The sequence below is a fragment of the Colletotrichum orchidophilum genome (genome assembly GCF_001831195.1).
Source record: "Colletotrichum orchidophilum strain IMI 309357 chromosome Unknown Scaffold_39.1, whole genome shotgun sequence".
In the NCBI taxonomy this organism is placed as follows: Eukaryota; Fungi; Ascomycota; class Sordariomycetes; order Glomerellales; family Glomerellaceae; genus Colletotrichum; species Colletotrichum orchidophilum.
This window is the reverse complement of record NW_019172995.1, coordinates 46,038-62,385: the sequence shown is the minus strand read 5'-3', so window position 1 is coordinate 62,385 and position 16,348 is coordinate 46,038. Positions and strand designations below refer to the sequence as shown.

Sequence of the window (16,348 nt, the reverse complement as noted above, 5' to 3'; positions counted from 1 at the left end):
TAACCTGATAAACAAGCAACCGGTAGCTCGCTTTTTCCGCTGGTGAGGAGGCTCGCGGGCTTTGCTTACGCCACCTCAAGCTACCGATTCACTCTCTTTGAACCAAGTTCCAAATGAAATCAAATAACCCCAGGCCTGATGAAATGAGACATTGAAAGGAAACCCAAACCTCCAGATAGACCACTGATCACTCCAATTCTAGTGGTCAAGCGCAACTACAGAGGCTGCAGACAGTTCACTTTCTGAGTCTCCGCTGCTGCTCCTCGAGGAACTCCTCGTCAGAAGCATCAAGGATGTCGTACTCCTCGTCAGTCATGAAGCCATCATCAGAAGCATCCCAATCCTCTTCCTCACCGCAGTCCTCGAACTCCTCAGTCTCAGAGCTGGTCGCACGAACAGACTCGGGCATGATTTCCTGGTGAATGCTAGAAACCGGGGATTCTTTCTCAAGTTTGGGGAAGATCATGGTGCTGCTCTGCATCTCGGCTGGAATTTCCTTGGACTCCTCGTTGGGCTCCTCAGCAATCGGCTGGGTGGTTTGGACGCCAACATCACACCAGAGTCGGTGACCAAACTTCAGACCATCCTTGGTCGTCAGGCGCCAGTAGGAAATGATCTTGCCCTCGCGGGCAGGTGTACGGAGAAGAACGTTGAAAGAGAACTCCTGACCAGGCGCGAGTGGTGCATAGCAAACAGTGGACTCAGAGGCAGAAACAAGCTCGGAGATACCGGCGGGGTGGTTCGAGTCAACGTGACCCATGTAGTCACCGCCGACAAACTTGACTGAGCACCCAGCAGGCCACGCAACATCGCCGTCGTTGCGGAGCACCCAGGTTTGTTCGAAGACGTGGTTGGGCGGCAGGAGAGTACCGTCAGCGACGGTATCGCGAACAAACACAGCTTGGAGGTCCTGCTCGGTGAGAGGCTTCTCGACAATCGGCGCGACCTTCTCCTCAGCCACTTCCTCCTTCACATCTGCCTCCAAAATTTCCTTGGCAATTGGCTTGATTTCGGGCTCAGACATCTCCTCAACAACCTCCTCCTTGACAGCAGGCTCTGAGGGCTTCACATCAACAACGGTCTGGGGCACATTGATGGAAGCGTTGGCCGTAGTCTCGGTAGAGCGAGAGCTGGTTCGGCGAAGGTTGCGGTCACCCATCTGCTGCATACGTTGTCCATCTCCCCGCTCGCCAGTGGTGGTAACAGTGACGTGACGAACTGGCGTCTTGAACTTGACAAGGGGGTGGGTCTTGTTGTGAGTGTTAGCAGGGCTAGCCTCACAGTTTGCGCAGAAGTCGGTGTCGTGGCAGACGGTGCACTTGTATCGGACGCCGGAGATGTAAGCGGGCGCGTTGTGGGTGCGGGCACACAGAGGGCCATCGCAACAGATACCAAAGTGTACAGAGCGGCTGACGGCACGGCTGCGAACCTCCTCGAGAGGCTCGTAGATGGGAACGAAGCGATGGTTAGGGTGAACAAACTTGGAGTTCACGATGCAGTCAGCGCAGTAGTCCCAGTCAGGACAGTCAAGACACTTGTGGCGGACGCCAGCAATGTACTTGTCGCATCCATCGCAAATAGCGTTGTGGCTTTGGTTGCGGCCAGGGGCCAACTTGATTTGGATGTGGCTGGGAACGTGGGCGCCCTCGACGGCGGGGACGAAGGAGTGCTTCGGGTTGTGGCCATGCGAATCCTTCTCGAAGCATGCGTGGCACAGGTCGAAATCTTCACAAGCGGCGCAGTGAAGGAAGCTTGACTCCGGGAGCTCCGTCACGCAGCAGTTGCAGGTGCGCATGCTGTACAGCGCAGTGTTGAAGACTGGACGGAGAAGCTCACTGATATTGGCGGGCGCCCTGGGAGGCTCTGGGATTGGCTCCTCGACCTTGGCCCTGATTTTGGGCGCAATCGTCTCCGTAGTGCTGTTGATGATCTGGCCATTCTTGACGATTCTCTTGATGAGCCAGTGGTCAGCGCCGTAACATGTAATACCCTGGTCGACGCAGTTTTGGCAAAGATCGAAATCACCATCGTCGCATGTGGAGCAGTGGTAGTGAGCCTCGGGGACTGTCTGGTCGCAGCTGTTGCAGCACACCGCAAAGTTGGTGTTTGGGTGCATCAGTGCGGGGCAGCGACCCCAAGAAGCTCGCGACGGAGTAGTCTCAGTGGCGGCAGCATTAGCAAACCACTGGTCTCGAGCAGTGATACCCTCGGAAACAGGGATATCTGCAGAAGCTGCGGGCGATTCTTCGTCGTTGATCTTTGCGTGTCTTCTAAGCAGGGATGCGAGAATGGAGGCCTCGAAATCAAGACCAGTGTCACTCGTGGGCAGCTCCTTCTTGGCCTCATTATCAACGTCATAGATGTGACTCAGGTCAACAAGGGGTTGCATCGCGGGGTCTTCCGTCTTCTGCTCCTCTTCAACCTTGACAGCGAGAGGAGTGCTGGACTCCGGCACATCCTCCACTGACACTGGCCTGGGGGATATCTTTTCCTCGGACAGCTTAGTGATACGGAGCTTGAGCTTTTGCTTGGCCTTGGCGGCTCGGTAAAGTTGTTTGTAGACGGAGATGTTTTGCTTATCGAGGGTGATGTACGAACCAGCCGAGTCGGAGTACCTCTCGAGAGTGACGTTGGCATCAGAGCTGACGCCCAACAGAGACCTCACCTGCAAAGAGTGAATTAGCGTCCACCTTCGAAGAACAGAGCCTCAAACGCCTTGCAGCCAAAACGATGATGTATCACCGTTTCGCGTTGTACTGGAGCTCGGATTGAGATTGTTGCGCCCTGGCGAAGGGCGGAGTGAGGGCAATGACGTACCTTATCTTCGAGAGTGCTGGGTCCCATATCGCGCAGTGGGAGTTTGTGGCGGCGTGTCATGCCGTCGAAATTGATCTTCAGGGTGACCTGAGTGTCTGGCGATGTTGCTGAAGAGGACGCCATTTTGAAGTATGGAAAGTAGATCCAAGTATGGATGAAGAGGAAACTCGCGGTCGGCCGGGCGGGGAGGGGACGACGGCTCTTGCGGATGTTTCACTGCTCAGCGGCCAAGCACGGTGCACGAGGTTCGCTCGGTCGGGGTAAAAGGTGCGTCTTCCTTTTCAAGCTGGGGATTTGACAGATACCAGATGGATATAAGGTATCGTTGATTGTTGTAAATGACTGATAGCAGAGGCGGAGTGGTGAAAGGGAAGGAAAAGTAAATCGGACAAAGCAAGCTGCCCGGGTAGATTGCGAAAGAGGGATAAGTGGTCGAAGGGACGGGGAGTGGGAAAGATAAGTGAGTTGGAGGATGATGGGGGTCGGCGGTCGGTGGCCGGGTGGAGTAAGTAAGGTGAACAGACGAGGAAGGAGAGGCCGGAGGCACAGATGGGACACTGGAGTGGGCGGGTGGAGGTGGTGGAGGTGGAGACGGCTAGGCGGATGATGCGTGTGCGTCTCGTTCTCTCTATGGCGGAAGGTGTCGACCCTCGGAGCTGTGTGTGAGACGGGACTTGTTCAAGTGCGGCAGACCAACAGCTTTGCTCTCCGCAGGTGACTTTGGGGGTGAGAGGAATAGTACCAGGGGGACCAGGAGCCACTTATGTACCAAGAGCCAGGCGAAAGAGGAGGAGGCCGAAACCGTGGTGGCCCGAAAAGGGACCAAGGTGGTGGGAAAGTGAGGGATGGGAAAGGAAGGCGGGCAAGCCGCGAGGCAGAAGGCGGTAGCGTCAGTCGTCAGTCTCGCAACTGCCTTCAGGTTCTCACGGTTCACTTCTTGCCTCTTGCCCACAGTATGGGTGGAAGTGGAGGGCGTGGCATGGCATGGCATGTCGGTGACGGGGATCCGTCAATGGGTGGACCTGTGAAGGGCGAGGGGTCGCGACATTGCTGGCCTCTTCCCCAGGTAAGCTTGGTTGGTGCTTTTGCACCCTAAGGAAGGTACTTAGCTCAGGTATCCGTATCTGTACACTAATGTATCCCAGGTATCTACCTAGGTAGGTTCCGAAGAAAAATAGAGGGGCAAGGAAGACTAAGGTAGCAGGATCTGGTTGGCTGGCTGGGAGCACCACGGAAAAGGAACGTATCTTTTCAAGCTGCTTCCACGCTGTTAGGCGAGAGCGAATGGTGCGAGCTTCACAGGTGCAAACTGCCTGTTCCGCTCACTACTGAACTTTGCCTTCGTGAGCGCGGGAAGGCATGTCTTGACTGAGGCGGCTGGGAGCTCGAGTACTGGGGCAGCTAAGTCCTTAGTGTACGCTTGCAGACATAGGCTTTGCCGTGGGAAAGCCGAGACACCGCTAACCTTGGTCCATGTCAAAGTGTCAAATCTACGTAGTGCATCTCCCAATGACCCAGGTTCAGGTGCCAAATTCCACAGTCCACATTCGCGCCTCTGCTTTGCTTAGCAAGCCGGGCCTCTTGTCGCCATCCATGTTCCTTGGATTGCTCTTCGGGAACCACAACTGCTCACATGTCACTGCAGGCAGAGACAGCAAGACCAGGCAAACCAGTCAGCCAGCCGAGCCAGGCTACCAGGCTGCCTACGACACCTCAGCTCGCCTCTGCGACTTCACATTCACACCATCACAGTGGGCGAGAAGCGGCAAAAAAAAAAAAAAAAAAAAAAAAAAGGTAAAACATAGCTATGGAAGAAGCGCGAAAGAGGCGGTCAACAGCCACCACCACGAGATAGCGACCCGGCAGCTTACAATACCATCAATGGAAGCTGCTCCAACCTTCTTCGCCCCAATCCACCACATGGCCACGGCCACAACCACTTCTCGCAGCCTCGACTCTATCTTCACCTCTCGTGCCGTCCAAGATTTTCCTTTCTGGACTGGACGAACCGGCCGAGTCATCGCCTTCGCGTTCGCCTCCACCTTTCGCCCTTTCGCCTTTTCAGGGTATTAGTCGAGGAACTGACGAGGTCTCGGCGCTACGACTCCATCCGCATGTCGATTTCCTTTCTAGTCTTTGCCTCCTGCTCTTTCCCACCCGTCGTCCACCAGGATTCCCACCCACAATCCCCCCGGCAATGACTCTCTCCTTCAACCACTGCGAGCGACCCAGGGCAAAGACGCAATAACCACTGCCCATTGGCACATGACGGGGGACTGCCCTGCAAACACCAGACTCGAAATGAGGCGAACTGGAGCCTCGCCGCGAATTGTTCCTATGTTCACTCACTTCAACTATGCAAAACGTGGACAATAAGCAGTCATAGGGGTTGGCTTGGTCATTGACCTCTCCTGGGCTCCTTAAATTTCTCACAAATCATTCTGCTTGAACTCGCATCTGGCGTTCAGACGTGCCATGTCACCATGGTGGCCTGCCCCTTGGACTACAGACAACTGGTCGATCTAGGTCTTCATGCAACGAATCGCGATGCCGGAGCACCAACTTGCTGCATAGTTGCATAGCCGGTCAGTCGGACAGTCGGTCATCCTCATCAGCGATGGAGCGATAAGACAAGGAATACAACCCCGGACTTGCCCGTCTGCCAGACCCGGTGCCTGGATTGGTCCAGGGGTGTCCAGTGCTGTGCTTGCCCAGAAGGCGAGAGTGTCTCGCAGCTAGCTATGCGTTTGGCGCAAACAATAACTGGTGCGCCGCAGAAGGGAAACCAAAAACCTCGAGAAGGACACTACAGTTGATGCGTTATTCAACGCTCGGTAAAATCCAACCTCATGGAGCTACCGCATCCGATGTTAGCGAGCCCGGCAGCGTGGTCGCTCGAGGTCGGAATGGGAGGAGGAGCGGGTCGACCGACGACCACGGGAGAGTGTCTGCTCTCTGTCACATGAGCCCCTGCTCCTTACTCGAAGCAGCAATCACTGCCGCAAGTCACGCAGCACGCAATCCTCCAGTATCCAGTCTTACTGGGACTTATCGGAGTAGCTGGAGTCGGACAAGACAAAGAGCTGAGGTCGAACAGGAAGAATCCGACGGCGCTTGACTTGTTCACGTGGGGACCCTTTCATCTGTCCTGAACCAAGGCAGAGCCTCCTCCGCGAACACTATGGGGAGCAGAACAAACTGGCAGTCGTCAGCGAGGCATGCTGATCCAGCCTTAGTCAGCGAGCAACTGATAGTCCCTTTCTTTTAGAAGCTCTTCATGTTCAATCTCGTCGTCGAGGCCTCTATGCGTGTCTCGGACCATCAAGATCGACGGATGGCAACCTCGCATCAAACCTTCTCTGACAAGTGTCTGTGGGATGAAATAAGGATGGATGCTTCATAGCTAGTTTACACCGAAAGGAATAGCCACCGGAGACGCCCACGGGGGCGAAGTTCGAAATGACAGCTCATCGTCTAGACGGAAATCTGCAGCAATGGCGCCGGCGAACCAGCAACAGCGCTGTGACAAAGGCGGGGGAGGCGGGGAAGCTCTCGGTGAGCAAAGCAAGCAAGTAAGCCAGCAGTCGCCAGCAGTCGCCAGCAAATATCTCACAGCTTACTCTGGCTGGTCGGCTGGTTGTTCATTTGGTTCAGATCGACAAATGGCGGGAATAGCGAACAGTCGAGGAGTCATCCTTCCAGGTCCGAGAGCGCTGCTTGCTTGCCTGGGCCGTCCCCAACAGGCAAAGACGATACAGTTATCACAACGCTACGGTGCATGTCACCATTCTAGTGTCCAGCCATCCAGGCTGCTAGTCATGCGAACTCAACCCCCGCCTTTCCCAAGGTTCTCATCAAACTTAACCAAACCACCGCTGCCTATGCCGCCAAGAAAATATGTTTTGTCACTCGCATTGCAGACGTTGGTTCTCCACTGGCAAGCTCGGCCATTCAAGTGTAAAGCAGAACGTGAGAAAGCAAAGTGGCCGGATCAGGGGTCTGCCCCAAGAGGCAAGCCGGACAAGACCAGTCGCTCTCCGGACCCGAAGCCCCATTGCGTCCGGGTCGAAGCCGACCACCCGATCTCTACCTGAAAGGCTCAACCACTTCACAGACCTTGCAGGAAGATGGTGACTTTCCATCTCATCACCCCCGCCGCCTCCTCCTTAACCGTCTAATGTTTGTTCAAGGCACCAAAGCTACGTCTGGCAAATTGCAAGAAGAAAGGTGAAAATTCAACGCATGCACACCTAATTATCGTTAAGCTTCCACACTCGTCCCATCAAATTGCCCACGGCGCCGCCTCCAATCGAGGACCTTGAAGGTCTAGTACGGAACATTGCTCCCCGTCTTTCCTTGGAGAAGGTTGAGGTAAGCCCGGTAGGCCTCTCGCCTCTCCTCCTCCAAGGACCCCAAAGGCGAAGCAAACAAAGGGAGGGCCCAGAACTTCACAATACGTCATGTTTCCCCCCTCCTCTGCCTTTGAGGTTTTCTCTCCTTACCTCCAACACCATCAGAGACAAAAGTCATCCGGTTCTCGACTGGCTTGTTTCAGGATTGCAGGGCTTGGCGAGGGGCCGCAGCAACTCGACAAAGAATAAGACGAGGCAGCGCGGATGCGCGTTGTCCTGTCGTGCCTGCTCTGCCCGCTCGTTAGCCCCACGGGACCTCAATCCTTCGCTGCCTACAGTTAGGCACGCTACGAGCCTACGTATTACTTACCCGTCTACAGAGTATAATCCAGAGAATGAAAAAAGAGGAAGAAAACGGGAGGGGTGAAAGACGGTAGGGCGCTGAGTTTCAACATTGGCTTTCCGTCCTTGTTGGGTTTCTCCGCCGCACAGGTTTCGCAAACGACGGACGACAGTAGCCTCAAAGTAGTACTGGCCTCTATTTCACCGCTCCTGATAGGGGGTTTACGTGTACACACGTCTCGTATTTTGCATGCATATCCTACCTACGTACCCAACGTCGGACATTCCCGCGGCTTACACGTCGCAGATCTACCTTGGCCGAGATTTCCCTGCTTTTCCTCTGTAGGAATCCTTTCTCTGTTGTGGTGTCTGTGCGACTAGCTATTGATGCGGTAGGACAGGAAATGAACGATTGTGGCATGGGAAGGCAATAAGGCCGGCCCATCGTATCTGCAGTAATCGCGCGACTTTTCCAGAGTCACAGCTTGTTTAATTCCGGAGCTGTTGATATTCGGTGATGATCAAACATGCTGGAATTCAATACAGACCGCCTTCTTGGTTCTAGCTTGAGGGGTTGTTAGTCAGATTCGTGCACTTGACCAAAGGAACGCGGCAGGCAAAGAGAAAAAAGGGAACGAAAGCTTCAGACAACCGAGGGTAACTATGCAGAGGAATACCATGACTCTTAGTAGCGTCGACCAGGCACTAAAGAAGAAACCCCAGCTCTTCTCCGTAGGACGTTGGGAAATGCCGCTCAGTCATCCGCCCATCCCCCCTTTAGGCTTTCCGATTCCTCCCCTCCGTTGAAGAAGTTTAAGCGTCGTCGCAGCTGTAGCAAGTATGGCAAGAGATGAAATGTTGAAGAGGACACGACTGAGGTTCAACGGCATCAAACCACCATTTCTAGGCAAACACTAACGTCTCAAGCCGGCGAGGCTCAAGGTTGAGGTACACTCGTAAACAGGTATCGATAGCTACACCAACCATCGTGGGAGATCAGGATTTGATCGCAAAATTTGAAAGAATATTTGGATCTACTGACCCCATTCCATGCCGGTCCTCTCCTTCTCTCTTTCTCCTCTTCTTCTGTTATTCCATGTAGCGCTCGATACCAACTCCATTCTCACTCCTACTCCCAATCCTTCTTTCTGTCTTTCTGTTTCTCTCTCTTTCTTTCTCTCCTTGCCTCCTGATGAGAAGCCTTGAGAACGCTCTCAAACCAACGGACCCTTTCTTGCCTTCACGTCTCCAAAATTGACATCAAAACAATGTCAGAACTTTTCCACCGCGCAACACTCTTCCAATACACACACTGAAATGATGAGCAAGAAACCAAAAATACCGTCCAGCTTCCCAGATAAGAAATAGGAAAGAATTGATTATCTTGATGGGGAACAAAAAAGAAATCTAGGCTTTCATTGGGTCGTGAACGAGCATAAGGGGAAGGAGGTTTGGGGGGGAAAGACCCGTCGAACGAGACCAAAAAGGAGGGAAAGCACGAGACAATATCAGGGGGGGCAGCAGACTTTGAGTGCCGACTTGCCCTCAGTTGTGTGTAAGAATTGTGAAAAGAATGTTCAAGTAAACTCGGCCGTCGTCGAATAACACGAAGAAAGGAGAAAAAGGGGGAGTGGAAGTAACTGTTTCGACGCTCAAGAGACCAACCAGACTACGCGAAAAAAAACCTCCCCTAAACACACCATAACTCATCCGTCTGGAAACCCAGCAAAAGCAGACCCAGTGACTAAGTGACAACTCGGAAACGCCAGAAAAGCCTGAGAACGTGGGCAAAGAAGCCCGGGAAGTGGATGGATGGAGGATGGCCGGAAAATAGACGGTAGAATATGGTAGAGACAGATGTGAGGAACTTCTTGAATTCGAGAAAAAGGCGAGGTTGTAGGAACCAGGGAGGGGCTCTCCCTCACTGTCGACCATCTTTCGCTCGCCCTCCACCAATTCTGTAGGAATCATTCCTCCCTCTTCCAAGGACATGCCTGTAAGCATGCGTTGGAACAGAAGAAGAAGTGAAGTAAAACCTCAAAGGCCAGCGACAGCACCTCGCAAACCCAACCCCCAACAGTGTACCGATTCAACCCAGATCAAGAGCGCTCATTCCTATCAATACTATAATCATAGAGTTCAAACACCGCATAGTTTTTTGTGGATTTCCTCCTGCCCTTTGCCCCCGTCCGGCCGTCCGACGAGATGAGGGTATAGCGACGGCTAGAGAGCCGACAATGACAATTACAAGGATTACAAGGAAGGCGATAGGACGTGCGGGGAAACCTGGTAAGACGTTTGCCCGTATCCCTATTGCGAGTAGTACACCACCCCAGGAGCTGGCTGTTGGTAGTAGAAAGCGTCCGGACTCGGCGTCACCATGCCGCCCATACCGCTGACACCGGGGCCGAACTGCGGGGGAGGCTGGTAGCCCTGCTGATAGTTGTTCATGGAGGGCATCTGGGTGGCATCGTAATAGTATACCATGCCGTTGACTTCTTGAGCTACCAAATTGGGCCCGGTCGGTCCTTGGCCGTTTGCTTGTGCAGCCGCGGGGTCTGCCTGGGCTTGAGGTGGGAACCCCTGACCTTGGCCTGGCTGTCCCGAAGGCACGAAAGACGGGGCTGCGGCAGAGGGCCCCATGTTGTTACCATTGTATTGTCCGGGGTAGTAATACGGCTGCTGAGGCTGCATCATAGGGTAAGGCTGGTTGTAGAAGTTTTGCTGCTGCTGGAAGGTGTTTGGCTGGAACGGAGCCGCGTGAATTGCCCTCTCGGGAATCTGGGACAGAGGCGTGCCGGTAGAGTGTTGAGTGGGGTACGACGGCTGTCGCGAGTGGGCTTCCTGCGGCAAGCCGTTGGACACCTGAAGAGGAACCTGCTGATGGAAAGCTTGCTGGAAGGCTTGCGGTCCTTGATTGAGGGTCGGGGATTCAATGTTGGTGACCGAGACGGCCTTTTGGGGACGGGGTTGGTGCATAGGGATCGGATTCGGGCGGCTCTCTTGGAACGCTGGCTTCTGTGGCAACGGATGCGTCTGTGGTTGCGGCAAGTCATTGATAGAAGTCTCGTTTGGCTGCATAGGGTAACCGTCCTGTCCAACAAATGGCTGGTTAGGGTGGACCGCAGGCGGGAGACGGACAACTGGCCGAGGGTTCTCGACGGGAATCGGGGCTCGCGACATGACAGAACCCGTGGGCGAAAACAAGTAGTCACGCCCGTCAGGGGCGAGAGAGGAGCGCCTGCTGAGAGCAATGCTAGGGGAGTAGGCGCTGCCGTAGTAGCTTCCGCCGAAGACGCTGGTCCGCCGAGAGAAACCTCCCATGGAGCCAAGACCAGAGCGAGGTTTGCCTCGAGTGCGCTGTTGGTTGGGCCGCATCGCCCGAGGGATAAAGATGAAAGATCGGTCCACAGCCGGGAAGATATACTTGGGTGGGTTGTCGGGCAGGGAGATGCGGACAGGCTTATCGCGCCGGAGGGGTGGACGATGATCCGGAAGCTTAGTGTACTGTTTGACTGGCATGCCAAAGGCGGCGGCAGCTTTGCCAACAACGGGAAGAGACACCCTGACCTGCACGTTGCCGATGTGTCGCTCGGTCGACAAAGTCCGGTTGATCGGGGTGGGGTTGGACGGACACGTTGGGATGAAGCCGTTGCCGTTGGCCGGGCCTTCAGTATCCACGGGCATATGCCTTGGCTGTCTCGAGGGAGGCGGTTCGGTCACGGCCTCGTGCATATCATGCGCCCATTGGCCGCTCGTGAGAGGATCGGTCGGACTGTGCAGTTGGCTGCGCGGGTTAGCCGGGACACGAGCTGAGTCTTGCAGGGAAGCGTACTTGATGGGTGCGTAGGGGCCCCCGATGCCTCCGCCACGGCCGCCGCGACCTCGTCCTCTGCCAAAGGGTCTGAAGCCATTGGCAGAGGGTCCGGCATGGCGATGGTCGTGCATGAAGAAGGCCCCTCTGTTGGGAACGAAGGCGGGGTCCTCATCCCTTCTCCGCTTGTATTCTTCGTGTTCCCGACGACGACGCTCATTGACAGGCTCGGCCGGGCGGGACGAGTGGGAGCTCACGACGAGGGGCGCAGATGACTTTGGGGGAGATGCGGCGCCGTCGAGTTGTGCCTCTTGTTGAACGGGCTCGGACTGGTCGTTACGAGATAGCTCCTCGGCATCGGATGCGGCCCTGTTGGTGGTCGAGGGGGCCAGGGCCGAGTGGCTCCGGCCAGCATGCTTTGCGTTCCCATTCCCAGCCGACTTCCTAGGGTTGAGGGTAACGGGAGAAGCCTCATCAATGTTGCTGGTATCGCTGTCATTGCCGTGATCGTGGTCGTCGCTGATGATGGAACCGTCGGTCAGAGAGTCATCATCGAGTTCGAGCTGGTCGGGTCCACCTTCTCCGTCTTCCTCATCCTCGATGCGTCTTCTGTGGCCAATCTTTCTACGTCGAGGGGCGGCCATGTTGAAGCTTGCTTGGAGCTACCTGTGACAGACTCTGGGGGTGGATGAGCCGGCTACGAGGTCGAGCGAGGGGCGATGCTCAGGTTGACGGGTAGGGCAGGCTCGAGGAGCGGAGGCGGCGGCGGAAAGATGTCGAGACAATCATGCGATGCTTGCGGATGATGGATGAATGGAAGAGGGGGGGAAAGCAAGTACCGCCCTGCGGTTGGCGAAGAATGAGGGCGATGGAGCAAACAGACAGCCAAGAAAGACGTATTAAATAAAATACAGCAGCTGCAGCAGCTGCGGCAGCACCGTTTCGTCGGGCCGTGGGGTGAGCAGCGGAGCAGAGCGGGAGGGGGATAAACGCAATGCTGCAGACGAGCTGGAGCTGAGCCCGTGTCGTCTCCTCTGACCTCTCTGCTTCTAATGAAAGAGCAGATGAAGGGGAAGCCTGGGAATAGGAGGAGGGTTGGGGTGCGAGGAGGAATCGCAGGGGTGGAGATGGTGATGATGTTAGAAGGGAGAGAGGGATTTCGGCCAGACGACAAAACCAAGACAGATGGGCGACGGAGACGGAGCCACCTCACAGACAGCTGGTGCAGGTGCAGGTGCAGGCGTAGGTGCTGGCGCTGGTGCACGCCCAGGTGGTGCAGTCCATCCTTCCGACCCGTTCGTTACTCGGCCTGGCAAAGAAAAAAAAAAAAATTGTGGTGTTATTTTTATTTCTCGTCTCTTGTGGCTGGAGCTGCCTGCTCCCACGCCGGCTCTGTTGGCAGAAGGTTCCTTACCTTAAGGTACTCTGCACCCAAGGAAGGTACAGAGCATCTTTAGCTGAAGTACCTGGGTTAATGTACCTTACCTTGGTGCACCCTCAGCCAGTAGGATTGCCTCCTTGGGCCGGCTCACCACGCCAGGCTTGGGACGTTGCTTGGGGCCGTTTGGGGCCTGGACCAGCTGGACGTGCCCGCTGTGGAGACCAGAGCTGTCCACTAAAGTCCCCTCGAAAGCTGTGAGGTATGAAGGATTCTGAGTCCAAGACTCCAAGCTACCGTACCGGAACCTTGGTAAGGTCGGGATACTAGCTAACTTTTGAGCCCGGCCGCCAATTAGATATTGTTACAGCGTCAGAATCGATCCACTTTGATGTCAGTTTCATCACGTCCGAGTCGTTCTCGCGTTGCTATCAGATGTCTGCCTGTCTATACAACCTCCAACTATCAACAACCTATACACGTCACTCAATCTCCTCGTTACACAACATGGAATCTCAGCAATCTAATCCATCAGGCACTTGACTAATCTCCGCCAGAAAGTCTGACCCTCTTCAAAAGACCCCAGCGTGATGCGCCGGCATGCCGTTTCAAGTCCCAAACGCTGGGACGGCCCAGGATCTACCTCGATCTGGCACCGAACCTTATTACTTCGTCGTGCTCACCATGTGCCTTGCCCGCAAGCCTTGGGATGAGATGACAACTGTTTGACTCCCAATAAGAACGAACCTAGCTATGAGCCAAGAGTCAAGGAACATACACCGCACTGGTCTTGTCAAAACAGATTGACCGTCTCATTCGCCAGGGGAATCAGAGAGCAGGTAAGCTGCTGACATGGTTTCCAGCTTGGCTTTTGTGTTGTTTCTTTTTCAACCTTGTCAAGTTGCCGAAATACAGGGTCCGTGGGCGATGGCGATGTTGGGTGTAGCAGGACCTTATTGAAGATGGCAATGCCAAAAGGTTTACAGAATGAACCCAGACAGCTGTTGGCGTCTCAAGCATTGATTTTCAAGTTGCGAAGATTCTTGAGCTCATGGCTTCGTCACAGCCAATCAGAGCGTCACAAATAGCTTGCACATTGAAATACAGTAAGAAGCGTAGTTGACCGAGCTAGGCAAGCTCTCTCGAAAAGCCAATCAACTTTTGTCTTACTGCTTAGCCTTTCGAAGGAGCTCGACTCAGACTAGTCCGGTTCCTTAAGGCGTAGCCACATGCAAACTAGATGTCAGTCTCACTGAGGTCATGACGATTATATATCACACATATTGTCAAGCTGGTAGCTGAATCTCCAGAACAAGAGAAGTGGCTAGAGTCACGAAAGGTATTCCATTTACCTACTGCCTGATCAGAGACTGATATTTACTTCTCGGGGCGCGGTAAGGTCTTAGCACCTATAAGTATTGGGCTTCCAGCAACTCTATCCTCTATTATTCAGGAGGAGAAGGTATTTGATGAAATATTGTATATTCATTGTCATTCGTATCTAGTCCCACTAGAGGAACATCCCGCTCAAGACACTTCATCCGGATACCCTATTACACATGTGTGCTTTAAGAGGGCGGTGTAAGGTTCTGAGTTTTCTCAATCTTAGGGACGCTGCCAAATCGCGTGTTTCCTTGATCCCAGATCTGCCCCAGAAAGTCAGCTTCATCTCATCACATTGTAGATCATCGGGATTATCATCGCCACTTACCGCATAAATCGATTTCAGGAACGCATCACCCAAGATGTCAAACTCGTTGGAGCCCCTCGACTGCACACCTCCGTACCAGAACCCGTCGCTCGCCGGCGCGAACGCCAGGTCCTCCTTCTGGATCACAAACTCCTTGTCGCCGACGGCGACCTTGAACTCAGGCAGGTCCTCCGCCTTGGTGCTGGTCGGGAACACGTACCCCTGCTGCTGGTCGTCGTACTTGGAACCCGGGATCGCCTTGTACAGCGCGTCGCACACCTCGTCCGAGACGAGCGCCAGCGTGGTGCCCGTGTCCGCGATGGCCTTATTCCCGCTCTGCGTCACGGTCTTGCCGTTGACGCTCGCGGACCCGGACTCGAACATCCAGAAGCCCTGCGAGTTGTCAATGTCGGTCCAGTGGATGTCCTCCCCGGAAGCCGAGACGAGGTCCGTGTCGATCCAGCCAAACGTGTAGAAAGACCTCGGCTTCGCCTCGTCCCGCTCGCTGTAGAAAGCCGAGGTGAAGAGCTCCGCGTCCTTGGGGATGTCCTGCTGCGCAATCATGTTCTCGACGGGTGTGGCCACGGGGTCGCGGAAATTGCCGTCGCGCATGACCGTGTTGATGGACCCGAAGGCGAGGCCGAGAAGCCCGTCTCCCGTGCCCTGGGAGAACTGGTCCGCGAGCTGCGAGGCAAGCTCGACGGCTTGGTTCTCGACCGTCAGCCCGCCGAGGACAAGGTTGTCAGTGCCAACGTCGCCTGACGCTGAGCTACCGTCGCCATATGAGATCTTCCACGTCTTACCGTCGAGCTTCTTGAAACTCGAGGACTTGGAGGCGTCGAAGATGTTGTGGTTCTTCTGCAGGGCACTGCTGAGCTCGGTCGAGAAGACCTGTAGTGAGATGTTAGTGAAGAGCAGAAGGGAGGGAATTTGTTTAAGATACCCAAAGGTCGGAGGAGCCCGTGTCAAAGTCCAACTTGAACTTCTGCGGTGGGGTGCCGATTGAGACTTCGCAAAGGTACATGGAGTCGTATTGCTGGTCTTCGGCCGTAACATCCCCGTGTTGGTCTTCGGCGACCTTCTTAGAAAGAACTTTGCCCAAGGACACACGACCGCCGACAGCGGCATTGAATCCGGGGGCTGCGAGCCCTCTCTGGGCCACTCGTCGTGTCTGGACATAGGGGCCTGGTTTCGTTGGCTCAAACTTGAACTTGTTCAGTAGGTAGACGTAGGATTTCGTGCCATGACGCTGGTAATTCTTGTTGGCGATCACGGGGATCTTGGAGAGACCCTTATCGGCCTTGAACTTGGCTTGAGCTTTGAGGAATGCCTCCATCTTGTATGTTTGAGTAAATGGGCTTTTGATTTGTATGTGTAGGTCAGATAGGTTAGGTCAAGTGGCTGGATAAGTCAAGGAAAGCTCGAGCGCTAGCTTGACGGATCAGGTTGATGAGTTAAATACCTGCCCGTTACGGTAAACAAGTGACAATGACGACTCGGAGGGACGGCAGCGGATGAACATGGACTGATTGGATTGAACGCGCGATGGCAGGCAGTAAACCTGTTTGGCCAGCGCTTGCAATGTGACGAGGGGCAGATATTAACCAGGAGATAGATAGCATGTCAATCATGCACTGGCCCATCGGGACTTCTTGTAAGACAACAAGCTATTGTTTCGCTGACGACGGCCCTCAGCTGACCTAGACCGAGATCGAGTTATGCGTTTTGTCATGGCAGGCCAGGGGAGAGCCCAATGCCGGCAGTGTGTGAGTGTGACAGCTCTCAGCAAGACAAGGGACGGTGAGGCGATGCAACTGCAGGCTTGAAACCGAGCTTTTGCGACTGCACGCACATTCGGACCTTCTGACCGTGCTCTTGAGCTGTGTGAGGGGGGGTTGGAAACAAGCCGGCCCTCGGGCCAACCCGATGAGGCAGTTGATAAGGGAGAAGAGGGG

The 16,348-nt window shown here is 54.7% G+C and overlaps 4 protein-coding genes across 4 annotated transcripts; 1 reads left to right on the top strand and 3 right to left on the bottom strand.

The window, feature by feature from the left end:
* Positions 1–235: 235 nt before the first annotated feature.
* Positions 236–2,940, bottom strand: CORC01_05565 (uncharacterized protein; the record flags this gene model as incomplete). The annotated part of the gene is made up of 2 exons (XM_022617208.1): positions 236–2,665; positions 2,818–2,940. The coding sequence occupies 2 exons, from the start codon at positions 2,938–2,940 to the stop codon at positions 236–238; spliced, it is 2,553 nt and encodes an 850-aa protein (XP_022476222.1).
* Positions 2,941–6,311: 3,371 nt separating this feature from the next.
* CORC01_05564 (uncharacterized protein) lies at positions 6,312–6,911 on the top strand (the record flags this gene model as incomplete). Its single annotated transcript, XM_022617207.1, has 1 exon — positions 6,312–6,911. One exon carries the CDS (start codon positions 6,312–6,314, stop codon positions 6,909–6,911), a length of 600 nt encoding a protein of 199 aa, XP_022476221.1.
* A 2,910-nt stretch (positions 6,912–9,821) lies between these two features.
* Positions 9,822–11,969, bottom strand: CORC01_05563 (uncharacterized protein; the record flags this gene model as incomplete). The annotated part of the gene is made up of 1 exon (XM_022617206.1): positions 9,822–11,969. The coding sequence occupies one exon, from the start codon at positions 11,967–11,969 to the stop codon at positions 9,822–9,824; it is 2,148 nt and encodes a 715-aa protein (XP_022476220.1).
* A 2,302-nt stretch (positions 11,970–14,271) lies between these two features.
* On the bottom strand, positions 14,272–15,729 carry CORC01_05562 (eukaryotic aspartyl protease; the record flags this gene model as incomplete). Its single annotated transcript, XM_022617205.1, has 3 exons — positions 14,272–14,349; positions 14,415–15,284; positions 15,337–15,729. 3 exons carry the CDS (start codon positions 15,727–15,729, stop codon positions 14,272–14,274), a joined length of 1,341 nt encoding a protein of 446 aa, XP_022476219.1.
* Positions 15,730–16,348: the final 619 nt, after the last annotated feature.